General features: G+C 45.3%; 2 protein-coding genes across 2 annotated transcripts in view; both read right to left on the minus strand.

Moving 5' to 3' along the window:
• TBCC (tubulin folding cofactor C) overlaps window positions 1-25062 on the minus strand; it is a 270412-nt gene that overhangs the window by 110278 nt on the left and 135072 nt on the right. The window lies entirely within an intron of this gene.
• The window catches only part of TRERF1 (transcriptional regulating factor 1), a 93835-nt gene that overhangs the window by 11140 nt on the left and 57633 nt on the right, over window positions 1-25062 (minus strand). Inside the window, exons 3-11 of the mRNA XM_075267100.1 lie at window positions 16507-16668; window positions 13994-15583; window positions 12955-12998; window positions 11475-11607; window positions 9052-9276; window positions 6798-7149; window positions 4108-4171; window positions 2094-2233; window positions 1302-1405 (exon numbers count right to left, since the gene is read on the minus strand). Of these exons, the coding sequence (XP_075123201.1) occupies window positions 1302-1405; window positions 2094-2233; window positions 4108-4171; window positions 6798-7149; window positions 9052-9276; window positions 11475-11607; window positions 12955-12998; window positions 13994-15355 (2424 nt within the window). The 5' untranslated portion in view covers window positions 15356-15583; window positions 16507-16668. The remainder of the gene's footprint in view (window positions 1-1301; window positions 1406-2093; window positions 2234-4107; window positions 4172-6797; window positions 7150-9051; window positions 9277-11474; window positions 11608-12954; window positions 12999-13993; window positions 15584-16506; window positions 16669-25062) is intronic.

Here is a 25062-nt window from a genome sequence, read left to right on the forward strand (position 1 = left end):
AGATTATAAGAGGGATCGGATGTCCGTTCTTTTCTGGGTCACCGGCTTGGGAAAGTTTAGATGAGTTCTCCATTACTTGTTCAAGAGATCCCTGGAAAACAAGCTCACAGACTGTCTTCCTGATGGCAATAAGTGTCCAGTTTCCCTGCAGCGCCACCACAGGAGACATTACGTACTACACGGTTCCCATTCAAATCAATAGGTTGTCTCTATAAGACAGTACACGACTGGTCCTCCAAAGCAAGACTCTCTTTCTAACCTCTCTACTCTCTGGTTCGTAGGATAAATCCCCCACCCCCAACTCAGAGATCTCTAAAAGGTGTATGAGAATGGGTTTCCTAAATTAGATACCTTTAAGCGTGCTTAGTCTAAGATGCCATCGATTGAGCACAACGTTCTTTAAAGGGATTCTACCATTAAAACCCTTTTTTTTGTAGATAAGACGTCGGAGTAGTCTTTAGAAAGGCTATTCATCTCTTACCTTTAGATGTGATCTCCGCCGCATCGTTCCTTAGAAATACCGGTTTTTACCGGTATGCAAATGAGTTCTCTCGCAGCGATGGGGGCCGGCCTCAGCGCTGGAAATGCGATGGGGGCGTCCCCACTGCTGCTCGAGAACACGATCCTGCGACGCCTCTATCTTCTGCTGGATCCTCCCCTTCTTTCTTCGGCGTCACCTCCGACGCCTGCACAGTTGGCTCTGCCAGTGAGACGCTAGTAGAGCCGAGTGCGCATGCGCACAATTGCGGCGTCGGAACTATGGCCGCAGGCATGCACAGTCGGCTCTACAAGTGTCTCACTGGCAGAGCCAACTGCGCAGGCGTCAGAGGTGACGCCGAAGAAAGAAGGGGAGGATCCAGCAGAAGATAGAGGCGTCGCTGGAGCCTGTTCTTGAGCAGCAGTGGGGAAGCTCCCATCGCATTTCCAGCGCTAGGGCCCACCCCCATTGCTGCGAGAGAACTAATTTGCATACCGGTAAAAAACGGTATTTCTAAGGAACGGCGCGGCGGAGATCACATCTAAAGGTAAGAGAGGAATAGACTTTCTAAAGGCTATTCCGACGTCTTATCTACAAAAAAAAGGGTTTTAATGGTAGAATCCCTTTAAAGGTGTTATACCAACTCGAGAAGTTATCCGCCATTGATAGATAACTTCATGATCGGTGGCAATCTGACCGCTCAGACCACACCAATCCTGGGAACGGGGGTCCGCTTTCCCCATCCCGATGGAGTGACAGGTCGAGCAGGCACCCTGCCATTCTACCATTCTCCCTTGTGAAGGTTAGTGATTCCCATCCTCACCATGATGTTTCCATTGGCCTCGAAAAGAGAATGTAAAGCATATTCCATGTTGGTTCCTCCTCCTGGTAGGACGCTGGACGAGGACATGCTCAGGAACACGTCCACTGCAAAGACAGAAAACTATTTAATGGAGAACTGCCTGATTTTGGGTATTTTTGGACATATTGGAGTGTAACTGAAGAGGGGTCGTCATTGAAAATCTCAATAATAAAAGGGACATTAGAAAACTGTAGGACCCTTTGCGTACAGAGCGATTAAAGGGGATATCTCTTAAAGGGGTTTCTAGGATGGATGAACTATCCTTTGTCTAAGCCATCAATATCCCAGACCCTCCATACGGCTGTAGGCACAGCAGTACTACTCCATAGACTTCAATGGGATAGCACTGCCTCATTACCGGTGATCTGCGGGGGGTCCCACAAATCTAATATAATGGCCTATCCAAAGGATAGGTCATCAATCTTCAAAATCAGATAACCCCTTTAAGGCCGGCCTTACATTTTAGATATAGGCGGAACACTCTCTCAGTCAACAGCAATTCCTCCTGACTCACCGTTCACATGCATGCTCGGCACATGTCCTTTCAATAGGAAGAGGGAAATAAGCCTCTGCAGGACTCAACATGTCCTATCCCCCAACATTAGGGTAGTCAGGAGGCCGCCATAGACATGACATGATCATCAGGGTCAGCCAACATTAATGTGAATGGTCAGCTATAACATTATTGAGTAATACTCTGCTTATAACCATTAGATCTATCACATTGATGATGACATTCTCTCTTTTATCCACCTTTTTGCCGCGATTCTTCGTTTTCTAGGTCCGGCCAAGGTTTCCACACCAGGGTCGCTTTGTGCATATCTTTGTCAAGCGATGAGCGTTGCTGAAGATCGGGAATTTCTGCCTGGAATCTCGATCCAATATTGATTTTCCTTAAGATACAAGAAAGTGTTTCTGAGTCAGATAGACGAGACTTATTATAGATAGATTAGATATGGCTGCAACGGCCAATAAGAAGCCAACACACCTGACACCCAAAGCCCTGGCCTGTAGAGTAACTCCGGGTGCACCACCATTGGAGCCCCATTGGGTTCATAAGGAGGATATGGGGTATCCCATAAGGCGTCACCCCCTTTAGTAACATTTAGGAACATTAAAACTGCTGCCACATTCTGTGTTTCAATTCCCCATAATATGTCTAGATGTATTATCCTATCCTCCTACTAATCCTCCTATTATAAATGTGAAAGTTTGGAAGTTTGTTCCTCAATCACGCAAAAATGGCTGAACGGATTTAAATGAAATTAAGCACATAGATAGATTGTAACCTCGATTAACACATCGGCTACTTTTTATCCCAGTAAATGACATAGCTTCACGACTATTATGAATTTATGTTCACATATCCTCTATTATAAATGTGAAAGTTTGGCTGTTTGTTCCTCAATCACGCAAAAATGGCTGAACGGATTTAAATGAAATTAAGCACATAGATAGTTTGTAACCTCGATTAACACATTGGCTACTTTTTATCCCGGTAAATGACATGGCTTCACTACTATTATGAATTTATGTTCTCCTCCTATTATAAATGTGAAAGTTTGGATGTTTGTTCCTCAATCACGCAAAAATGGCTGAACGGATTTAAATGAAATTAAGCACATAGATAGTTTGTAACCTCGATTAACACATCGGCTACTTTTTATCCCGGTAAATGACATGGCTTCACTACTATTATGAATTTATGTTCACATACTATATTACACTGCTCCTGCAGCAGATTATCTCAGGTCCCAGGTCTGTTATCTCTCTCTGTAAACACACAGCTAACCCTCAGTCCATTGTGTACATGAATTTGCATATTATCTGATCTGCTCCAGGCAGTGCTGACACACTGGATGGGAAAACAACTTTAATCCAAATTGGCAGTTTGCTACTTTTAAACATTCCAGGAAAAAGAAAATCTAATTTGTCGCAAAATTCTAAAACAACAAGTTATGAAGGAAGCCAGAAGTCACAGAGTTCTCCTCAAGCGGAGCTGAGGGGGGATCATTGGCGCCAACAACACACTCATTATATGGCGTCCCAGCGAGCTGCTGAGATGCCGGAACAATCACAGGCACAGTGCAAAAAATGCGTTCAGCAGCAGGACAGCTTGATATCTGCCGAAACGCCGGAGCAGGCAAACCATCGACGGCAGCAATTTGTTGAATATAGGCGGATCATCAACACCAACAACCCGCAGACAAAGTTGCGGGCAGAGGCTAGTATTTTATATACCTGACCATGTCTTGCTCACACCACCAGTGACGTAACTGTGTCAGGGCAGGTTTCCAGTAGTTTCCACTCATTGAATGCAAGCAGAAGTCTTGGAAACCTCCATAGAAATGAATGAAACACAGAAGGCACTCAAGGAAATGGAGCACAACATGGCGGCCATTCAGAGAGCCAGAACGAAAGACGCCGGCACTGACCGCCCGTTCTAACGTAAATGGAAACTAAAGATGTATTATCCGCATATAATGTTATAGTCTATTTGTTAGCTGTGCCATAAGATTATGATCAGACCTCTGGGACCCCACCAATCAACTGGGCAAGGCAACCTATTCAATGGGGCTCATAACATTGATGGTCTATGTGGCTGTGTCTGGTACTGCAGCTCTGACTGACATGACTAGAGCGGTGGCTGCAGCGACATAGGCCACAGAGATGAGAAAGATGGCAAATTCCCTTTAAATGATCAGAAGTTCCTGTCATTACTGGAAATCTGCAATAAAACATATAAGACGTATCGGCCTTTTCTTACGGTTCAACATCGATGGTTTGTTCCCCGGGTCCTGGTGTCACTGTAGCAGTCCCATCGATGCTGTCTGAAGAACAAATAAAGTTGTCATTTAGCATTGAAACTCAGTCAGATGTTCACTCCATATCCTACAATATGATAAACCCCAGCTTGGCATGAAAATCCCTTTAGAGGGACCTCTATGGGGTAATCTGCTAAGGGTTCGCTGCGATTTGCTGCTTTGATCTTCAGCGATCAGCAGTGAGGTGTTCAACTTCTCTACAGTGCCACCGCAGGCTAAATGTGGTATTACACAATTCTCTCTGAAACCAATGGACTGACTGTATAATGCATTGGTGTTCTGAGGCCTCTTCTCAGAAGAGTTCTGAATAGTGTCCCCTAAATCAGGTCTTTGATTACGGGGTCTAAACCAGACAACCCCTTTAAATAAATTTGTGTGTTTGGATGTTTGTGAGTTTGGATGTTTGTTCCTCAATCACGCTAGAACGCCTGGACGGATTTGCGTGCAATTTTCCACAAACATAGTTTTCCCTTGGGATTGAGTCACAGGCTACTTTTGGTGCCACTAAACAACATGGCTTCCCAGCAGGAGTCTCACAAAAGCAGGACTCCTAACCCCAGCTATAGACTCACACACACTGCCTCGCATTTCCTGTCACAAATTGCCTGTACACTCCTTACTGTCACCTCAGGCAGGGGCGTAACTATCGTAGAGGCAGCGGAGGCGGCTGCCACCGGGCCCGGGCCATTAGGGGGCCCGGTGACAGCCGCTACCGCTGCGTTTTTTTTTCAATAGGCTGTTACGGGCCCATTCACTTGCCGATCCTGGCTGGGCTGGGATCAGCAAGTGACACCGCGGTCACCACAAAGACTATCATTATACTCGAGGGTCTTTGCAGACCCCCGAGTATAATGATCGGCGGACCGGAGAGGTAAGAAACATAAAAAACTGTTACTTACCTCTCCACGATCCTGCCAGGCCTCCGTCCTACTTTGTCTGACGCCTTTGACGTCACATGAACCCGACCTGCTTCCCGGGTCATGTGACGTCCGACGTCATTAAAGAAGGACGTGAGTGGCAGTTGACAGCGTAGGAGCCGGGGACAGGTAAGCAACAGTTTTTTTTAAATGTTTTTATTCCCCGGGTCTCCGATTATTATACTCTGGGGTCTGAAAAGACCCCAGAGTATAATAATTGTTTATGGGTGTCCACAGTGGGACATAACACTGTGTGCAGGGCTTACGAAGGGACATAACAGAGTGCGGAGGAGGGGGTCGGTCGAGGTCTTTGGCGGCAGTTGGGATGGGGGGGGGGCCATGTCAAAAGTTCGTCACGGGGCCCCGCCATTCCTAGTTATGCCACTGACCTCTGGAGTAGCCCTCACTCTACTCACTCACATTTACATATAGCTTTCCACTACACATGGAGGCCAGTTGCTCCTGCCTGCAATCAAAATACTTGACCCCCCTTCCCCTTACCTTCAACATTGCAGACCGTGACCTGCCTGACCTCACAAGAGCTGAGCAGTTCCATACTGAAAGCTCCCACGCGTGTGTTTACATTACTACTGCGCTACGGACAGCCGCGATAGAAAGGCACACAATCTCTCATAGACGGCAATACACTTGGATTGCCGTCTATGGAGGCTTGCAATATAATGATTGCAGATTCACACCCCTCAGTGGAACGAAGAGAAAAGAAACAATAAAAATATCAAAAAATCATCCAACAACACATATAAAACTCCAAACTACTGTGATGCATATACATATTAGTTACCATTCTGCCCAAAAATGCCCCGTCTACTAATAAACTATTTGCCCTACTCCCTCAGCGTCACACTCACACGTAACAAGCCACCATTTTGGTTCACACTTTGGACTATCATTTCAATAAAAGCTCACGTAACCAATACACATTCCCCAGAATGCTCTAGCTACCGTTAATCTGGACCCGCCATATTGTGGATGCAAAAAAAACCTTAGGGAGCCTTCACACGGCATAAACACGCGTGTATTTTGCCAAAATACACGTGTCAAAATAAGACTCCCAGTCACTTCAATGATATTCATTACACGCCTGTAAAATGTCATTGAAGTCAATAGGAGTCTTATTTTTACACGTGTATTTTGCACAAATACGCACGCGTTCGCTCCGTGTCAAGGCTCCCGTACACTCAGTTCACACCACCGTCTGCTCTCCGTTCATGCGGTTCCATCTTCTGTTGTCACACAGTTCGCCCCTAAGCGTGGCTGACGCTGGGTTCACACTACCGTTCAGAACTCCATATTAGATTTCCGTCTTCTGCATGCAGAAGCCGGAAACCTGTCAGACCGGGTCCGGCCATGAACGGCGGTGAGCGTATTATGCTCTCTGCCGCAAAACCGTATTTTTTTTAAAATCAGACACAGAGTAATGCATGTACGACTCTGTGTCTGCTTAAAAAAGAAGGTTTTGCAGCGGAGAGAATAAAAAAGGTCCAGTATGTACATGTCTACTTTACCATAGACCAACTGAAAGTAACAAAATAAAAAATCCTCCGAAAATAACATCACATTGTCTGTATTACTACATACACAATATAACAGATCACATTTACAGTTTCACACGTCTGTGTCCGCCCAATTCTCAAATCACCACAGACGAAGTCGCGGGTAAAAGCTAGTTTTTAACAAAAAAGCGTAATACTTACTAGTCCGGCAGAGCAAAACTCTTGGCGTGGGTGTCAGGGGCGTCAGAGGAAGATGAGCGTTATGTGCTGTTGTGGCGATGCTACTGAAAAGTCCCGACCCTTGGCGCACAGGACTAAGCATAGGGGGCGGAGTGTATGTGGGGGGCTCCTGAATCCTGAGCAGCATAGAATCCATAATCAGGCGAGGGGAGCGGAGTTGGCTTTGGTACAATGTTGCCCCTGATTGAGATGGATTTGCACTGAAGGTAGGGGGAGGGATGAATAGCGGCTCGGGTCTGTGGCGGTATTTCCTCCTCTCCTGCTGAGGTTTGACCATTTTCGTACCGGGTTCTTGAATCTTTCGGATTATTTCCTAAATATAAATGTAGAAGAGTCACAGGCTGTCTGCTGAGGGTCTGTTACCTTGCATAACACATTTTCCATCACAATAGTCTCAATCTGCCATGTGGTTTTCCTGTGATAACCGATTGGTCTGGAGGATTACATGGTTTACACATCAAGACGAGGGGGCAGAAGACGATGACCACTCTTACAATGCAAAGTGTAGGCCTTCCTAGATACAAGATATAGATAGAAGACTTACAGAAAGTATATATTTTAGTCCTAGAGTTCTAGTAAAGACAATGGCCACCATTGTAGATCATTTTAGTACTCCAATACATCATATAAATGCAGCATAGCTATCTGTCACTTTATGTGTTTCTGCAGCAGGGGGAAAGTAAAGGACTGCACTAAGTCTCCTGCTAATACGGCCCATATAGAAACTAATGGAAAAAGCCTCCTTCAATCCTCCCTTGCATTCTTCCAACTTTCCTTGGCCCTCCCTTCTGTCCATAACTTTCTTCTCTCTACCTATCCATCTGCTTTCCATTTGCCTCTGCAGCTAACATCAGCAGGGAGAAAGTAAAGGACTGCACAAGTGATGTCATGTCCCCTGGTCTATGTGTAAGTGAAGGGAAATGCTGCACAACACAAGAATCTTGACAACTGGGAATCTTGAAATCTGGGCTCCACCGGAGCCTCCATCTTTCCACTACCCCGCCTTCGTCCAATTCTTTTTTCTCCATCTTTCTTGATCCTCCTTCTGTCCAACACTTCCTTTTCTCTACCCATCTGCTTTCTATGTGTCTCTACAGCTGACAAAAGCCGGGAGAAAGTAAAGGACTGCACTTATTCAAGATCCCAATAAGAACAAATCTTGTGAAAGAGAATCTATACAATGAATACTATATGTATATTTACAATGTTAGCCTAGGATTCCTAACCAAGTATACTCAATCTCCGTACAGCGTTTTTAAAAATTGGGAAGTTATGAATTCTACACAGTCCAGTCGTATTAATGTGACCACTCCCTACTTTTGATGGATGTCAATGTTAAATAACCAATGGCAGAAGGCGCGTGTCATCAGCCATCTGGGTGCACTCATCATGGTGGAAGGCACAATGGATCAGTAGAAGTATGGATCTATCCTTGCGGACCATGTTCACCCCTACATGCAAATTGTTCTTCCTCAGGATGATGGCATCTACCAGCAGGACAATGCGACGTGTCATAAAGCTCGCAGTGTACGTGCGTGGTTCGAGGAGCACCAGGATGCATTTACCGTACTCCCTTGGCCAGCAAATTCCCAGGCCTTGAACCCAATCGAGAATTTGTGGGACCACCTCGATCGGGTTGTTCGCACCATGGATGCTCAACCGCGTAACCTAGCGCAGCTGGCCACGGCACTGGAGTCGGCATGGCTCAACATCCCAGTGACATCATCCCAACATCCCCTCTCTTCCTGCACGTCTCGCAGCGGTCCGCCCTGCCAAAGGTGGTTATTCTGGATTTTGACAGGTGGTCACATTAATGTCACTGGACCGTGTATTATTTTAAAAAATTTTCAACCGTGACCTGGAGCCAATTGGACAACGGTGGAATATCCTGATATACCAGATGTGATCTCTGCCACCATGACAGTTATGCCCTTGGACACATCTATGTTATAAAATACGGCAATCATGGTAGAGACGGCTCCCAGTTCTGGATCTCTTACAGAAGACAACGGAGAACCTCGCAAATGATGTGGAATAAAACGCACAAAGACAATGACAAATATGATGGAACGAATCAGTTGCTGTTGGAGGCGACTTTACAAGGAACCGGATAGCGCCTCATTTTCGAGACATTCAGATTTGATGATTTTAGCGCCACCAACAGCAACCTCAGATAAATACGACAACACGGAAGCAAAGATAGACAAGCACTCACAGAAGACGTGCACGAGCTGTCCGCCTTTGGGGAGGATGGCGGCGAGTAAGTCATCCTTGTTAAGATGGGCATTTCGTCATCGGACATATTGTTCTCTGGCTGATCTGCTCTGGTGCTGAGCTGAGCATTGGCATCAGATGGCACAAGCTTTACAGGTACAGAGACAGGCATGACGATGGGCGTGAGGTTGTCCGCCTCGCTAGTCTGTGACTTCTGGCCTTCGTCCTGCACAGATAAGGACAAACGTTCAACCTCAAAGAGCCACTTACTGAACACGGACAAGACACACACGGCAAACAAGAGCGAGTCTGGTCTTCCATTACGATTAATGGCGATTATTTAGGCCACGCCCCTTTTACGGTATGAGTAAGAATTGCGTAAGCATAGTGAGACTCATCAGGGATTTCGTTCAGACTGAACATGTATGAACCGAAACTTCTATTATCTTCAGTCCCCAGAGTATAATAAGGTGAGGCCCATGGAGGATTTTTTAATGTAGGACCTATGAAGATCTGCGGGGTCTGAAAGCTGGACCCCCGTAGGTCAGATGTTCAAAATGGCGGCGCTGCTTCTCAGGTCATGTGACTTCACATTCATTGGTCACATGGCCTGTGAAACCGAGCATAGCCATCCTTGATAAGTAGTGAAGAGCCTCTTTGGCTGATCAGCTGGGGGCCAGTATTTCGGATGGCTAGGTCATCAATTTATAAGTCTTGGAAAACCCCTTTAAAGGGATTCAATCCTTAAAAAGCGATTTTTTTCTCCCTAACACATAGGAATGGCCTTAAGAAAGTCGATTCTTCTCCTACCTTTAGATGTCTTCTCCGCACCACCGTTCGGTATAAACCCGGTTTTTTTCTGTATGAAAATGAGTTATCTCGCAGCACTGGGGGCGTCCCCAATGCTGCGAGAGAAAACTTCAGCGCCACCTCCATCTTCACCTGGAACGGCATCTCCCCTCGTCTTCTTCCAGTGCTTCAAACTTCTAGGCATGTACAGTTGACTCTTCCGTCGGGCCTCGGGCAGAGCCGACTGCGCATGCCTGCGGCCATTTTCTTGTAGCCGCTTACCCCAGCTTAATGTGTAAGCAGCCACAAGAAAATGGCCGCTTACACCAGGTGGGCATGCGCAGTCGGCTCTGTCCGAGGCCTAGAAGTTTGAAGCCAGCGCTGGAACAAGACACGGGGAGAGGCCGTTCCAGGCAAAGATAGAAGCGGTGCTGGAGAGTTCTCTTGCAGCATTGGGGACGCCCCCAGTGCTGTCTGAGTGCTGGGCCCGCCCCCAGTGCTGCGAGAGAACTCATTTGCATACTGAAAAAAACACGGATTTCTACCGAACGGCGGCGTGGAGAAGACATCTAAAGGTAGGAGAAGAATAGACTTTCTTAAGGCTATTCCTACGTGTGAGGGACAAAAAAAAAAATGCTTTTTAATGATTGAATCCCTTTAACTATCCAAGTACTTGCAACCAGGTTTTACATATGGTATACAGCTAGTTAAAGGAGGTTTTCAAGGCTAATGATATTGAGAATAGGTCATCAATATCATATTAGTGGGGGTCTGACACCCCCTATCCATTAGCTCTCTTCAGCAGCCGATATACAGAGAATGGAGAAAGAAGCAGACAGCGCTATTCTCTATGCAAGTGAATGGAGGCTAACCTGCAGTACCTGGTCTGTCCACTACACAGAGAACGGAGCTGTCTGTTTCCTGCACCATTCTCTGCGTAACAGCTGCTGACCAATGGCAGTGCGGGTGGCAGATCCCCGCTAATCTGATATTTGTGACCCATCCTTAGGCTTGCTCATCCGTGTTTTCAGCCTGGAACACCCCTTTAAACCTTGGTAGATGGAACGAAGGCCTCTATCAATTTTTAAAGCGAATTGTCTTTGTATCTGCTGTTCTTATGATCTAAACAATTTATGGAGTGGAGACTGATCCTATTCCTACATACTGGATTTTTGGGGTGGGGGTCCTGTCCTGGAGACCGCTACTAATCTGGGCCCTTTGTATATAACCCCAATGGTGACTGATCATGCATGCACGGCATACTGTACGCTACATTGCAGCAGCCACAACCGCCGCCTATCAGTATATGTATCTCTGCACAGATCATCCCTTTAAATATTCCGTACAGAATAAACAAGATATTTCCAGCGATGAAGCTTTTTTTTCCATTGTCACTTCTCCCCCGATACCTGGATATACAGGATTAACAAGATACCTGACCGGATGCCTCTTAGTAGCGGCGTATACGCAAACACACAATGGCGTTACAGAAAGCAAAGCACAGGGCAAGCGAGCGCCATCAGGAACTGACGACTGCCAGGAGGTGCAACAGAGTCCCGATATTAGTGATATCCATTCAATCCGGCAGCACTATAGGCAGTAGAAGCAAATGCAACATGGACGCTATAACCTCACCTGTTTGGGGGTCGTCGTTGTTCGCACTCCACCATGTGACCTCAAGTGGCCATTGAGGGCGGGAAGGCTCCGGAATTCCTTAAAGCACACTGAACACGTGAGCCGACTTTTGGACTCGTCCGCGAATAACTTGCTAGTTTATTTTCCAAAATGCAAAAAGAAAGTGAAATAGTAAATGGATCAGACGCCTGGAAATATTACACGACAGGTATAATGCGGCACGTAAATCCCAATCACATGGGGGATCAAGAGTCTTAAGTTAAAGGGGTTGTCTAAGACTATACTATTGAGCGTCACTTCTTCTTCTCAGGCCTGTGACATCACATTCATTGGTTACACCACCAGGCTACACACTCAGTCCTATTCAAATGAATGGGGCTGAGCTGCAATACCAAACACAACCACTATACAATGTATGGCGCTGTGATTGGTAAGTAGTGAAGAGGAAATTCATATTCAGGTTTTTCGTGCCGCAATGGGATGCCAATGCAATACATCAGTAATCTGTCATCCCGCTCCCGATGAATGGGACTAATCAGGAGGGAGTCTCAAAACGCGGACGGAATCCGCAGCAGCTTCTTTTTTATGCGTTCTGCTGCGATCTCTGCCTCTCGTTGTAAACAATGGGTCTGCTCCAGACTCAGGGGCCGAATCCACCCCCAAATCCGCAGCAAATTCCTCCATGTGAACTGACCCCAAAGTAATCAATGTCATAGTCTTGGAAAGCCCCTTTGAAGGTGCCGCTACATACAGACCGAAGCAAGTTGACTAAGACAAGGGCTGCGCAGCGACTTTGGCTGTTGTTTCCATTGCAGGACCAAAGATTAGCGATCACTCTGGTCCTCCTTCACTAATGGAATCACATTGTGACCCCTAGTGTGTTGCAACTGCTACTTCCAGTTGCAAAAAGATGCTAAAAGTTGCAAACGTGGCACACTAGGGGTTGCAATGCAACTCCAGTCACTAACATTAGGTCATCTATGGTTGCAGCCAAAGCTGCTGTGTAGCCTTAGCCGAAACCTGTTGACTTCAGCAGGACCAGCGGGTATGTTAGGTGTATCTGCTGTCCACATAGGAGGAACAATCGCCACTAGAGGTACATGGTGGGGCCTTTCTCCACTCTGAGAAGACATGCATGCTTAGCCAAGCCCAGCATGCATGAGTATGGAGATGTAAAGAAGAATAGCTATCGGCCAACCAAAGCTTTAGCCAGCGTCTGCATTTACAGGGGTGTAGCCTATAGGAGGCAGCAGTCTCTACCAGGCCCCTGGACTCTCATGGGGCCCCAAACAAATAACATATACCCCTATTCCAAATGGTGCAAGGTAGGTGGGGCCCCGATTTGGACCCAGGAGCTTCAAGTTACGCCTCTGTTCACATATCTATGGCATTTACATTGTGTACTATGTGCTGGTATACACAGAGCATGGAGTCCGGGGAGATTACAACAAAAACTGCTTTATCGTGAGCCCAAATTTACCTGCTGTCTGGAGACATAGTCTGGACTTTCCCATCTGACACATTCTACAAAAAAAAGTAAAAAAACATTCTTATATAGTATTACAAATAGGTAAGCTGAACATTACTGAGATTGTGCAGAGGTAAAAACAACTTTCTGGTCTCTAATGGTTAATGACAAAGGGTAAAAAAGAGATAGAAATGGATGACTTTAGTAAGCTGGTGTAAGCGGCCATTTTCTTGTGGCCCAGCATGCGCAGTCGGCTCTGCCCGAGGCCTAGAAGATTGAAACCCAGGACGGAAGAAGACAGAGGGAGAGAAGAAGATGGAGGCGGTGCTGGAGAGTTCTCTCGCAGCATTGGGGACGCCCCCAGTGCTGTTTGAGCGCTGAGGACCGCCCCCAGTGCTGCAAGAGAACTCATTTGCATACAGACGAAAACCGGGATTTCTATTGAGCGACGGCGCGGAGAAGACATCTAAAGGTAGGAGAAGAATAGCCTTTCTTAAGGATATTCCTACATGTTAGTCAGAAAAAAATGATAGGATGCCTTTAAGGAAAAATAGTTGCCCCCATACTCATGTAAAGAAAATAGTACAAAATAGATCTACAATCAGAAAACGCCCAGTTTTTAGGCTGCCAGAGTAGTGAAGGACAAGTCAGATGAGAGGCACGCTCCCCCACCGCTGATTGATAGCTTTCTCCCCATGCACAGTAATAGGAGGGTGGGAGGAGCTTACACTACATAAATACATCAGACTCCACTCATGCTTAAGTATAGGGGGAAACAATAGGATGTGACGTCTGGGAAAACACCCAGTGTAATGGCTGCTGGTGTTGTGAAGGAAGAGTCTGATGACAGGCTTGTCCCTCACCACTGATTCTGTACAGTAATAGAGAGAATGCTGTCAATCAGCGGCTGGAACTTACACTACATAAATACATCAGACTTCTAATACCTAAAGTATAGGGGAAACAATGGCCGTCTGTGGCTCTGTTATACATCACTAGGAAGATGGCTACAAGGATAGCATGGAGATAAGATTATTATTAAGGACTCTACCTGGGGCCACACACTGCTCGGAGAATGAAGAGATCCTTGACTACTAAGCATGTAGGAGTTCTCCTGGGGTAAAGTATGTCGCTGCCCGGCACTGTCAGCCACGATTCCCATATTGTTCTGGTTATAGTTATTTAGGTTGTCTGTTTTTGCTAGCCCCGCAGATCTGTCCATAAGAACGGCAGGTTGAGCTTCGTTTTTATATGGCTTCTGAGTACTGAGATCCTGATGAAGGGTCAACTGTGAGGCCACATTGTGTTTATAAGACGTTCTAACCGGCTGAGTGTTCTGATACATGTTGTACTGCGGCGCTGCACCCAACTGAATCAGCTGCATATCATGGGACTGATTTGGGGTATAATGCTCAGTTTTGGCATTGCTGTAGGCTGGAGGCTGATGCTGCACCTGCACGTGATGGTGATGCGGTTGCAGCAGGTTGTGATGCATTTCTTGCCCCTGGTAATACTCCGACAGCTGACCAGAGAACGGAGCCTGCTGCTGTATCGCCTGATGTAAGAGTCGATGCTGCTCCGGCTGATGATGCTGCATATAGTAACGGGTCTGCTGCAAGCCTTGTCCGTGTTGCGGCAGAACCTGACTCGACTGCACCTGCTGTCCGTAAGCCTGCCCTTGATGCAGTAAAGACTCTGTGTGCACCTGAGGCGCGTCCTGAAAATAGTCATAGTAAAAATGTGACTGAGATTGCTGCAACGGTTGCAGGTGATGCTTCTGCTGCTGGTTGGATAGGCTTTGATGCATCTGCTGAGAGACCTGAGGATACCTGTCCATCGCGGTTGGTTGCACTCGCTGCTCGCCATTTGGTTTGACGGACAGCAGCTGCCTGAGAGTACTGTCGCAGTCCGCTAGCGACTGTTCGGGTAGACCCTGAGCCATGGCGTGGATTCGTAAGTTCTGCCTGGAGAATACCTGCGTGAACGAATCCAACTTATGTAAAGCCCTGCTGGTCACTTTGGGCCGATTGTCAAGTTTGGGATAGTAAGACATCTGGTAGGCGCCAGACGTGGTATCGGGTTGTACCTGTGCGTTCCATTGTAAGCTTTGGTCGTAGCAATGGATATTATTATTATTATTGCCCCCCTGAGTGTGATTGCCTACGGTCGACCAATGAGAAGTTCGAGACGCGTCGACCTGTCCGGTATTTTTAGCTGCGGGATTTAACGTGACATCTCTGGAATCTTGGGATAAGTGAGGAGAGGATGAAGACGACTCGGAGGCGTTCATGTCCAGAGAGTCGTAGCTGTGGTTGAGCAGCTGGCCGCTTGCCTGATGCTGCATTTGTTGATAGTACAAACTATCGCTACTGTTGGATACGAGCGGTGTCTTGTACATCTGCTGCTCTTCCATAGTGACTGGGGTAACCAGATCTGGTTGGAGCAGTGCCCATGTAGGAGAATATCCCTGAGAGATGAGTAGAAAATAAAGCGTACAGTTTAAGTATTGAGCGTGCCCATTTATTTGGAAGAGGCGAGTCTTCTAGTTACGCAGGATAAGATTTCCAGATGGGAAAGGCACTGGTTCTTCGAAAGGAGACCATATGGGATAAGGCGGCAGTCTTGTAGAAGAGCCATCCATCTGTAGAAACCAAGAGCATGTCCTTAATATTTAACTATTAAACTACTACTACTGTCATGTAAAGGGGAAGAGAAACGGAGACAGAGGTCAAGGTGCATTAAAATTACCCCCTTCTGAAATAAAAATGTTATTTATTGTGGCAAGTGTATCATGTGAAGTGGAAGTCCTGGATATCGGTCCCCAATAATATATGGCTAATCTAGCCTAAGGTCATCAATATTCAACTCCCCTTATCATTGAAGGGACCAACCTATTATATCACAGCACAACTGAATCTCATAGGATACACTGGAGACTCTGCACACAGCACACACCGATACTATAGATAACGCTGTAGCTGCTCATTGTATCTATCACCTATTACATTACTTCTCTTCTGAATCCTTAGATAGGACAGAAATTATATCTCTGGCAGCACTATAGACAAGGGGCACAATGAGGGTGGAGCTTGGTGAGAAGGGGAGGGGCATAAAAGCTGTTTCAGAGGAAGTCATCCACACAGGACAGGCTGATGAACCTCAACCAAGGACAGTAAGCAGTAGATAGGAGATCTGAATGGAAATAAAATAAGTTGTGCTCGGTCCAGACATGAAACTAATGACAGCGGCAGGAGAGAAGTCTGTTGACTTTGTGGGTGGAAGTGACTATGTGTGACAATAATCTTGTGTATCCTACAAATCCCCCAATATCTTTGGTACACTGAACATGTAAAACTGTTGCACAAGTCTTGTGACAGGTAAAGAACCTCTACATGAGACAAAGTCTATATACCAGCTTAGCAAGTCACGAGATTACAGCGGGCATTACATATCAGGTGTGCGCGCAGTCACTCCAGTCTTAGGTTTGTGCAGATGGGTTACAATATCAGGAAGTTTTTAAGTAAATAGACAAAGCAGAAGACATGAGCGTAATGTACACCGTACCTTTATTCTCTCTGCCGATAAGAGTCCACTTCCTGTCGTCACACGGTATGTAATAGGATGAACTGTTTCAGGACTTTTTTTTTTTTTTTAACAGAAGTTGCTGTCTGGATCGTAGGTCAGATCTTCCTCCTTTTTACCCAAATTGTAAACGGTGCATAAAATCTAAAAAGACAGGAAATAAAAACATTGTTTAAAGAAGATCTTTCACCAAGTCCAGCTCTTTGCATCTACTAATAGCAGCTGCATTCACTGAGTCGGGCACAGTTAGTATTTTTTCTCTAGCCCCCACCAGTCCTGAGTAATTTATGTTGTTAGTTTTGGTGTCTGGTATGCTTTTCAGTCTCTGTACTGTCAGGAGGGCGGTGTCAGGCAGGAACAGACAAGGCGGTGTGACTCTGACCTGGAGCTCTGAATCACCCTCCTGTCTGACAGCGCCCACCTGACCTTACAGAGCTTAAATAACACATCCGGCACCAAAACTACCTGCGCTTATTGCTCAAGAAGGGTGGGGGCTAAAGAGAAAAATCCAACTGTGCTGGAATCAGTGGAGGGGCGCCTATTAATAGATGCTAAGAACTTACATTGGCAGAGGTGGTGAAAGATCCTCTATAAGGCAGAGAACAAAGTAAACTCTGTCAAGCAGTTTGTTAATGACTTATGTTGATGTCAAGGACCACCAAAGCATCGACAGGGGGGTACGCTACTCGATCTTTGGCATCAAGTTGCTAGGGCAAATGGGGTTCTCCTGGATGAGGTATTTAGAGGAGACCCAGGTGTATCCATCTAGAGATTTTGGTCCTACACCTTTCATTGTAAATCTTGTACTGTAATTCTGATCCTGACCTCGGCCTAGTTCTTGGATGTCGTTCCTCACTTTGTTTGCCTAGTCCTTGTGAGCTCTACTTCTAGCACTGATACTTGGCCTAGTTCATTATGTTTTTGTCCTATCCTCTGGCTTGCCACATCCTAATTGTTTGCCTGGTGACGACCACCAACACCAACAAAGTCTACTCCTACTTGCAAGAGTGAAGACCAGGGGATCCATTGGACTTGGCAGCCCAATCTAGTGCCAAAGGGTTACGACTTAAGAGAAGCCGCATCTTGGGTACGTCACTGTAACAACTTTACTAGCAAAACAATGGTTGCCCTTAGTGGTTGAAACCCACTAGTCTACTAGCCAAATACCACTAAAGCTAGCCATACAGAAGACATTATTTGGCCAGATGATCCTACCAATTGGCCGATGCCTACTTTACCATCTCCAGACTATAAATATTCCTATGGATCCGATTATCTTTGCCCGTATGAGATGACGACGGAAATCAGACTGTCTCTATAGAAGTTCATTCATTGGCGCATCACAGTGAAACCAAGTGTCATTGTGAACGGTTTTGCCATTTTAAGACACAAAACTGAGGATAGTCACAACTATCACAGGCAAAGTCTCAATTTTCAGCTTCCTCATTATATATTTAGTCCAAAAATGACGACATTTCAGGAAACCGAGAAACGAATGTTAGAACAAATTACAGTCCTATGAAAAAGTTTGGGCACCCCTATTAATCTTAATCATTTTTTGTTCTAAATATTTTGGTGTTTGCAACAGCCATTTCAGTTTGATATATCTAATAACTGATGGACACAGTAATATTTCAGGATTGAAATGAGGTTTATTGTACTAACAGAAAATGTGCAATATGCATTAAACCAAAATTTGACCGGTGCAAAAGTATGGGCACCCTTATAATTTTATTGATTTGAATTCCCCTAACTACTTTTTACTGACTTACTGAAGCACAAAATTGGTTTTGTAACCTCAGTGAGCTTTGAACTTCATAGCCAGATGTATCCAATCATAAGAAAAGGTATTTAAGGTGGCCAATTGCAAGTTGATCTCCTATTTGAATCTCCTCTGAAGAGTGGCATCATGGGCTACTCAAAACAACTCTCAAATGATCTGAAAACAAAGATTGTTCAACATAGTTGTTCAGGGGAAGGATACAAAAAGTTGTCTCAGAGATTTAACCTGTCAGTTTCCACTGTGAGGAACATAGTAAGGAAATGGAAGACCACAGGGACAGTTCTTGTTAAGCCCAGAAGTGGCAGGCCAAGAAAAATATCAGAAAGACAGAGAAGAAGAATGGTGAGAACAGTCAAGGACAATCCACAGACACCTCCAAAGAGCTGCAGCATCATCTTGCTGCAGATGGTGTCACTGTGCATCGGTCAAAAATACAGCGCACTTTGCACAAATAGAAGCTGTATGGGAGAGTGATGAGAAAGAAGCCGTTTCTGCACGTACGCCACAAATAGAGTTGCCTGAGGTATGAAAAAGCACATTTGGACAAGGCAGCTTCATTTTGGAAACAAAAATTGAGTTGTTTGGTTATAAAAAAAGGCGTTATGCATGGCGTCCAAAAAGAAACAGCATTCCAAGAAAAACACATGCTACCCACTGTAAAATTTGGTGGAGGTTCCATCATGCTTTGGGGCTGTGTGGCCAATGCCGGCATCGGGAATCTTGTTAAAGTTGAGGGTCGCATGGATTCCACTCAGTATCAGCAGATTCTTGAGAATAATGTTCAAGAATCAGTGACGAAGTTGAAGTTACGCCGGGGATGGATATTTCAGCAAGACAATGATCCAAAACACCGCTCCAAATCCTCAGGCATTCATGCAGAGGAACAATTACAATGTTCTGGAATGGCCATCCCAGTCCCCAGACCTGAATATCATTGAACATCTGTGGGATGATTTGAAGCGGGCTGTCCATGCTCGGCGACCATCTAACTTAACTGAACTTGAATTGTTTGTCCAAAATACCTTTATCCAGGATCCAGGAACTGATTAAAAGCTACAGGAAGCGACTAGAGGCTGTTATCTTTGCAAAAGGAGGATCTACTAAATATTAATGTCACTTTTCTGTTGAGGTGCCCATACTTTTGCACCGGTCAAATTTTGGTTTAATGCATATTGCACATTTTCTGTTAGTACAATAAACCTCATTTCAATCCTGAAATATTACTGTGTCCATCAGTTATTAGATATATCAAACTGAAATGGCTGTTATAAACACCAAAATATTTAGAACTAAAAATGATTAAGATTAATAGGGGTGCCCAAACTTTTTCATAGGACTGTAACTTACATAAAACGTCAACTTAGTAACAAAATGATATGTAAACTTATTTAAGGGCAATGATTTATAAGAACACCCCAGGCCTTATACCCTTAGGGTACATGTGGACACCCAAGACTCTGTAGTATATCACAGTAGGGGGAACCTTCCACATCTTCCAGAAGTCTGTAGTTTCTCTTTCCTTGTCTGCGGACTGTATGAAAATATTGAGAGACCGTCTTAGTCGTCAAAAAAAGTCTGTCTAGGCCAAAACTGTAAATGTTAGACAAGAAGGAGGGGAGAGGAGGGGGATGCTGCTGCAGTATCTCTCCCTCAGTGTGTGTGGGAATGTGGGGGAGGGAGAAACATGACACAAACTCTGACATCTCACCCAGAAGAGCCCAATCATTCAGAAAACATGGAGATCCAAAATGGCCCATCGGGTGCAGGGACCAGGAAACTGGAGGGGGTTTTAGTAAATCAGCCAAGGTGAGGCATCCCCAACCAGGGTGAGTCATCCTTAGGATAGACCAGGGGTAGGGAACCTTTGGCTCGCCAGCTGCTATGAAACTACAACTCCCAGCATGCTCCATTCACTTCCATGGGAGTTCCCAGAACAACAGAGCCAGTATACATGCTGGGAGTTGTAGTTTTTCAACAGCTGGAGAGCCGTACATTCCCTACCCCTGGGATAGACCATCAATATTAGATTTGCGAGGGTCTGACCCCTGGGACTCCCGCAGATCACTGGTACCAAGGTGAGTGTAGTTACTGCAGTGCTGCCATGGTACCAGTGGTCAGCAGGAGGTCGAGGGTGTCGGACCCCCACAGATATAACTGGATCACTCCTTTCATTACCTTCACATCTCTAACTCTACATATCCCTTAATAGGGGCCCGAATCTCTGATTTAAGCACAGCTGGATTTTTTTTCTCCAGTCCCCACCGTTCCTGAGCAATCTTTGCAGTTAGTTTCAGCCCTCAATATACTCTTTACAGTCTGGCGGGCGGTGTCAGACAGTAGACAGCATAATTAGCATCATGTGACCTGGAACTAACAGAATGAACTGCGGCAGAATTAGTGGAACGCCACCTATTGGGCCGCCCCCAGTGCACTTACCGGCTGATTTGCCCATCCATGAATCGATGATAATCTCTGCATTGCTTTGGGGTTGTGATCGTGTGATCATGACATGACCCTATGATTGGGTCGGCAAACATTTTGGACCTGATAGATTCCATTAAAGAGAGTGAGTCTTTATCACATGCCTTATAGTATGGTAACCTAGTGTGAATATGGTCCTATATGTATAAGTATAGAAGCAGACATCTAGGAGTGTGATACTTAAAGTTTCTGGTCTTCTATGTAACTTCTAGATTTCCTGTTGAGGTATAGATCAGCATTTCCTGTCACATGTAACCCGAATATATTTAACCTCTGTCATGGAGATAGACTAGATATCGCGGCTTATAACAAGTAGTATAGAATAAATACTGGGCAACATAAAAGACTGGAATAAGGCCGCGATCACACATGGTGGATTGGCCGCTAGTTTATAAGGCAACTCAATGACGAGTGAGGTTGCAAACTATTTGGATTTTAGGTTCTGATCTCTGTAACAAAGACCCATTTACTATCCCGGACCAACATAAATAATACCATTACAGGGTTCTATTTATTCTTTAATAGCCAGCACAGATGGAATTTTTTCTTTAGCCCCCACGGTTCCTGAGCAATCAGTGCACTTCGTTATGGTGCCTGATATGCCAATTACGCTTCTACTGTCAAGTGGGCGGTGCCAGTCAGGATAAGACAAAGGATTGGACAGTGTCAAATCTCATAATCATACACCATAGGTACCAAAACTATTATTGCTCAGGAACGGTGGGGGCTAGAGAAAAAATTCCAACTGTGTTGGAATCAGAGTGTGAAGGTCCAACGAGGTCTGATTTTTCTAACAAAATGCATTCGGATGACATCAGAGTGCCTTTAATCCTCCATTGATTTCAATTGGGGGTTCCGTTCAGTTGTCATGGAGCAGGATAGGACTGCTCTATAGATATTGGAAGGGAGCATCGGAAGCCCCTCGGAAGAGCCTGGGGCTATGTACTCAGACCTGAAGTGGAGGTGTTGAAAGGTCCTTTTTAAAAATTGAAGATTGAGTTATATATCTATATACACATAGACTGTATATATGTTCTGTCTTCTGTTATATTGCTTGGGTAACACGTGGCATTTTTTTGTGTGTTTGTGTTACAAGTGATTTCCTTCCTTGTGCATTCTTTTTGTTTCACAGCATTGTAGTGCCGCCGCTTTGTAGCGATGAGATACTTTTTTGTACCATATTGGGTATTATAGCCCGCACTGTGTTAATATTGCACATAGTCCTACTACAGACATTGTGCAGAGAGCAGCAGGTAAACGCCCTGTGGGGATCTCCATCTTACCCCAGGTCCTCACTCGTACTCTAGAGGGTTAAGGAGACACATGATTTTTATACAGTTGCCAAAATTCCTCCCTTTAAAGCGCTATTTATGTCAAGTAACTCTTGTTATCAAGGAAACGATCTCGCTCTGTATGAATTGGCTCACCTGAGTTTGATTCTGGCAGCAAAAAAGTAACCACACCTCTGTAATTCCATATAACAAACACTTCCCTGGGATCTGAAGAGCACACAGTCAATGTCATCTCGGGTTAAACCATTATCTAGTCCATTTGGAACCTCATTGTTTTTTCTCCTTTGTGGACATCATTTTATGAAGATATTTTTAATTAATATACTTTATATGCTGGTTCCATAGTACATATAACTCACAAACATGCATGGCTGGTCAGAAGGTATCTGTGGCAATGTAACTCTCTTTTCTATAAAGGAAACTCGGGACTGTCCACTGAAGACTCTGCACACAGCACACACAGACAGTACAGACAAGTAGTGCGAGTCAGAAGTGCTGCAGCTGATCATTATATTGACTTCACCTATTAAAGAGGACCTTTTACCATTTTGGGGACATGCGGTTTAATACACCTCTAGAAAGCCAACAGTGCGCTGAATTCAGCGCACTATTGGCTTTCCTTTTCTATGCCCCCGGTGAAGAGCTATCAGTGCTGATACAGTAGCTCTTCACTGTCAGAAGGGCGTTTCTCACAGTCAGTCAGGAACACCCTTCCTCACAGTAGCACCTATACAGCTGTACTGTGAGAGCGGTGAGGAGCGCCCCCTCCCTCTCCTCACAGTACTCGTCCATTGACAAGTACTGGGGGGGGCGTTCTTCAACGCTCAGCGTCATCACTGGATAAGCAACACCCCCTCTCACAGTACAACGCTATAGACGCTGCTGTGAGGAGAGGGAGGGGGCGCTCCTCACCGCTCTCACAGTACAGCTGTATAGGTGCTACTGTGAGGAAGGGCGTTCCTAACTGACTGACAGAAACGCCCTTCTGACAGTGAAGAGCTACGGTACTGGCACCGATAGCTCTTCACGGGAGTCACAGAAAGGGAAAGCCGATAGTGCGCAGAATTCAGTGCATTTTCGGCTTTCAAGCACCACTCCATCTCATAGTATACACCGGAGACTCTGCCTACAGCACACACATACAGTATAGACAGGAAGTTTGAATCAGAGGCGCTGCAGCTGACCATTGTATAGACTACACAGATTAAATCACTGCACAACACCATCTCCTTGGATACACTGGACATTCTGCACACAGCACACACAGATTGTATAGACAGGCAGTGTGAAGGCCCTATTAGACTGTCCGATTTTACAGCAAATTGTCAGAAATGTATGCATATTAATTTAAGCTTCGGAAACGTGAGCATTTAACTTACATATTTAATAGAGGAAGAAAAAAAACACTGAAAAATACGGCTGAAACTCCCACTGAGTTTTTTTAAAAATCTTCATTTCGATTTGTGGGGCCTTATTCTAAAAAGACTAAAAACAAGCAAAAACAACTCTCTCTTCTACGTCATGCGAACTTGGTTTTCTCACGGGCCATGTCTATTTTAGTAAATACTTGCATTTCCCATGAACTAGCAATTCTGGAGCATCTTTTTCCTGGAACTCTTGTGTTGTGCCGCTCTCTGTTACCGATTGGATCGTGTCAAACTATGTAACTAAACCGGCCGTAATTTTTTAGATTCTTTTATGCGATTGACAGACAATCTGTTTTTACAGTGTTGGATTCTTTTGGTAGATAAAAGGGCTCTTCGGAGGTTTTTTAAAGGCTGTACCTCCGGGTTTCGGGCTGGTACCAAACTGGGATCATGTGATCAGAACCAGCACTCGGCCCCTGGGTCACTACGTCTTCTCATAGGTATCAAGTGGTGAATACAGAAGAGGTAGGAGGCGGAGCAACACAGGGACCAGGTGCTGTTCTGATCCAATGACCAGAGGTAAGAATCAGCCAGGAAGACCAGATCACCAAAAACCACCCAGAGGAAGTAAGTCAAAAAAGACTCCCTAGAGAACCCCTTTAATGCTATTTAAAGGGGCAGTCCAAGAGCATAAAGAATTTGCGCAAATTTAGGCAATGCATTGCTTAGCTGGTGAATCTGGCCTCACTCCCGTACTCCTTGCTGGGGCTTGTTTACGGGGCCACAGCAAAGACAAAAAGTCAGCAACTTGTAACTGGCCTTGGTGGAATAATAGGGGAGTGGCACCGGATCGGCGGGGCATTCAACGGGTAAGCAATGCTTATTTTTTTATATTATATCATTGCCTGCCTTTGCCCCAATTTTATAATCTCGGACGGCCACTTTAACCTCCATTTCTTTCTTCCTACTGCGTCTGGGGATCTTTGTCTGATCATGGTTGTAAAATTTTTGGAAATCCCTTGGCAAAAACGATAGTCAGATAAATGTCTATCCCCAAGGTGTCCTAGACATTGTGAGAAGGTGACAGGCAGAGTGCTGGAGTCCAGGTATATCAGACTCAGATTTCTGACCTATGTGTGGTCCAGGGCGGATCTGGAGCAGGTCTCAGCCCGGGTGTAGATCCTGGGCTCATTACTGGGCCAGAAAAAGGCTGCAGATCCTGCCTTCCAGTGCAGATCCTTGGAGTGAAAGGAGGTGTCTGGTTCTGTCCTGTAACCCTGAGTCCGGTGAGACAATATTGCGCTTGTTTTGTTCGTGTGGCTGGTAGTAAGCCACATGTATAGTAAGGTTATCAGTTCTGTTTCGTTAGTTGCTCAGACGAGCAGGGTTTTTATTTTGTTTTCCCCTGAAGTTAAGGCTGTATTTTGTTTTGCTCATTTTGTGCCTGAAGTCACGGTTTATTTATATTCCTGTTTTTTTTCCCCCTAAATACGGTAAGCCAGTTTGCTTCATATTTTGTGTCCCTGTCTTTTCATGTTTGGGTCCGCATCACTGCTTCTTTTAGGGCTTGTTCACACGAGGCAAGAGGGGGCGGATTTTGAGGCAGTATCCAATT

The sequence above is a fragment of the Leptodactylus fuscus genome, chromosome 3, assembly GCF_031893055.1.
Source record: "Leptodactylus fuscus isolate aLepFus1 chromosome 3, aLepFus1.hap2, whole genome shotgun sequence".
Lineage (NCBI taxonomy): Eukaryota > Metazoa > Chordata > Amphibia > Anura > Leptodactylidae > Leptodactylus > Leptodactylus fuscus.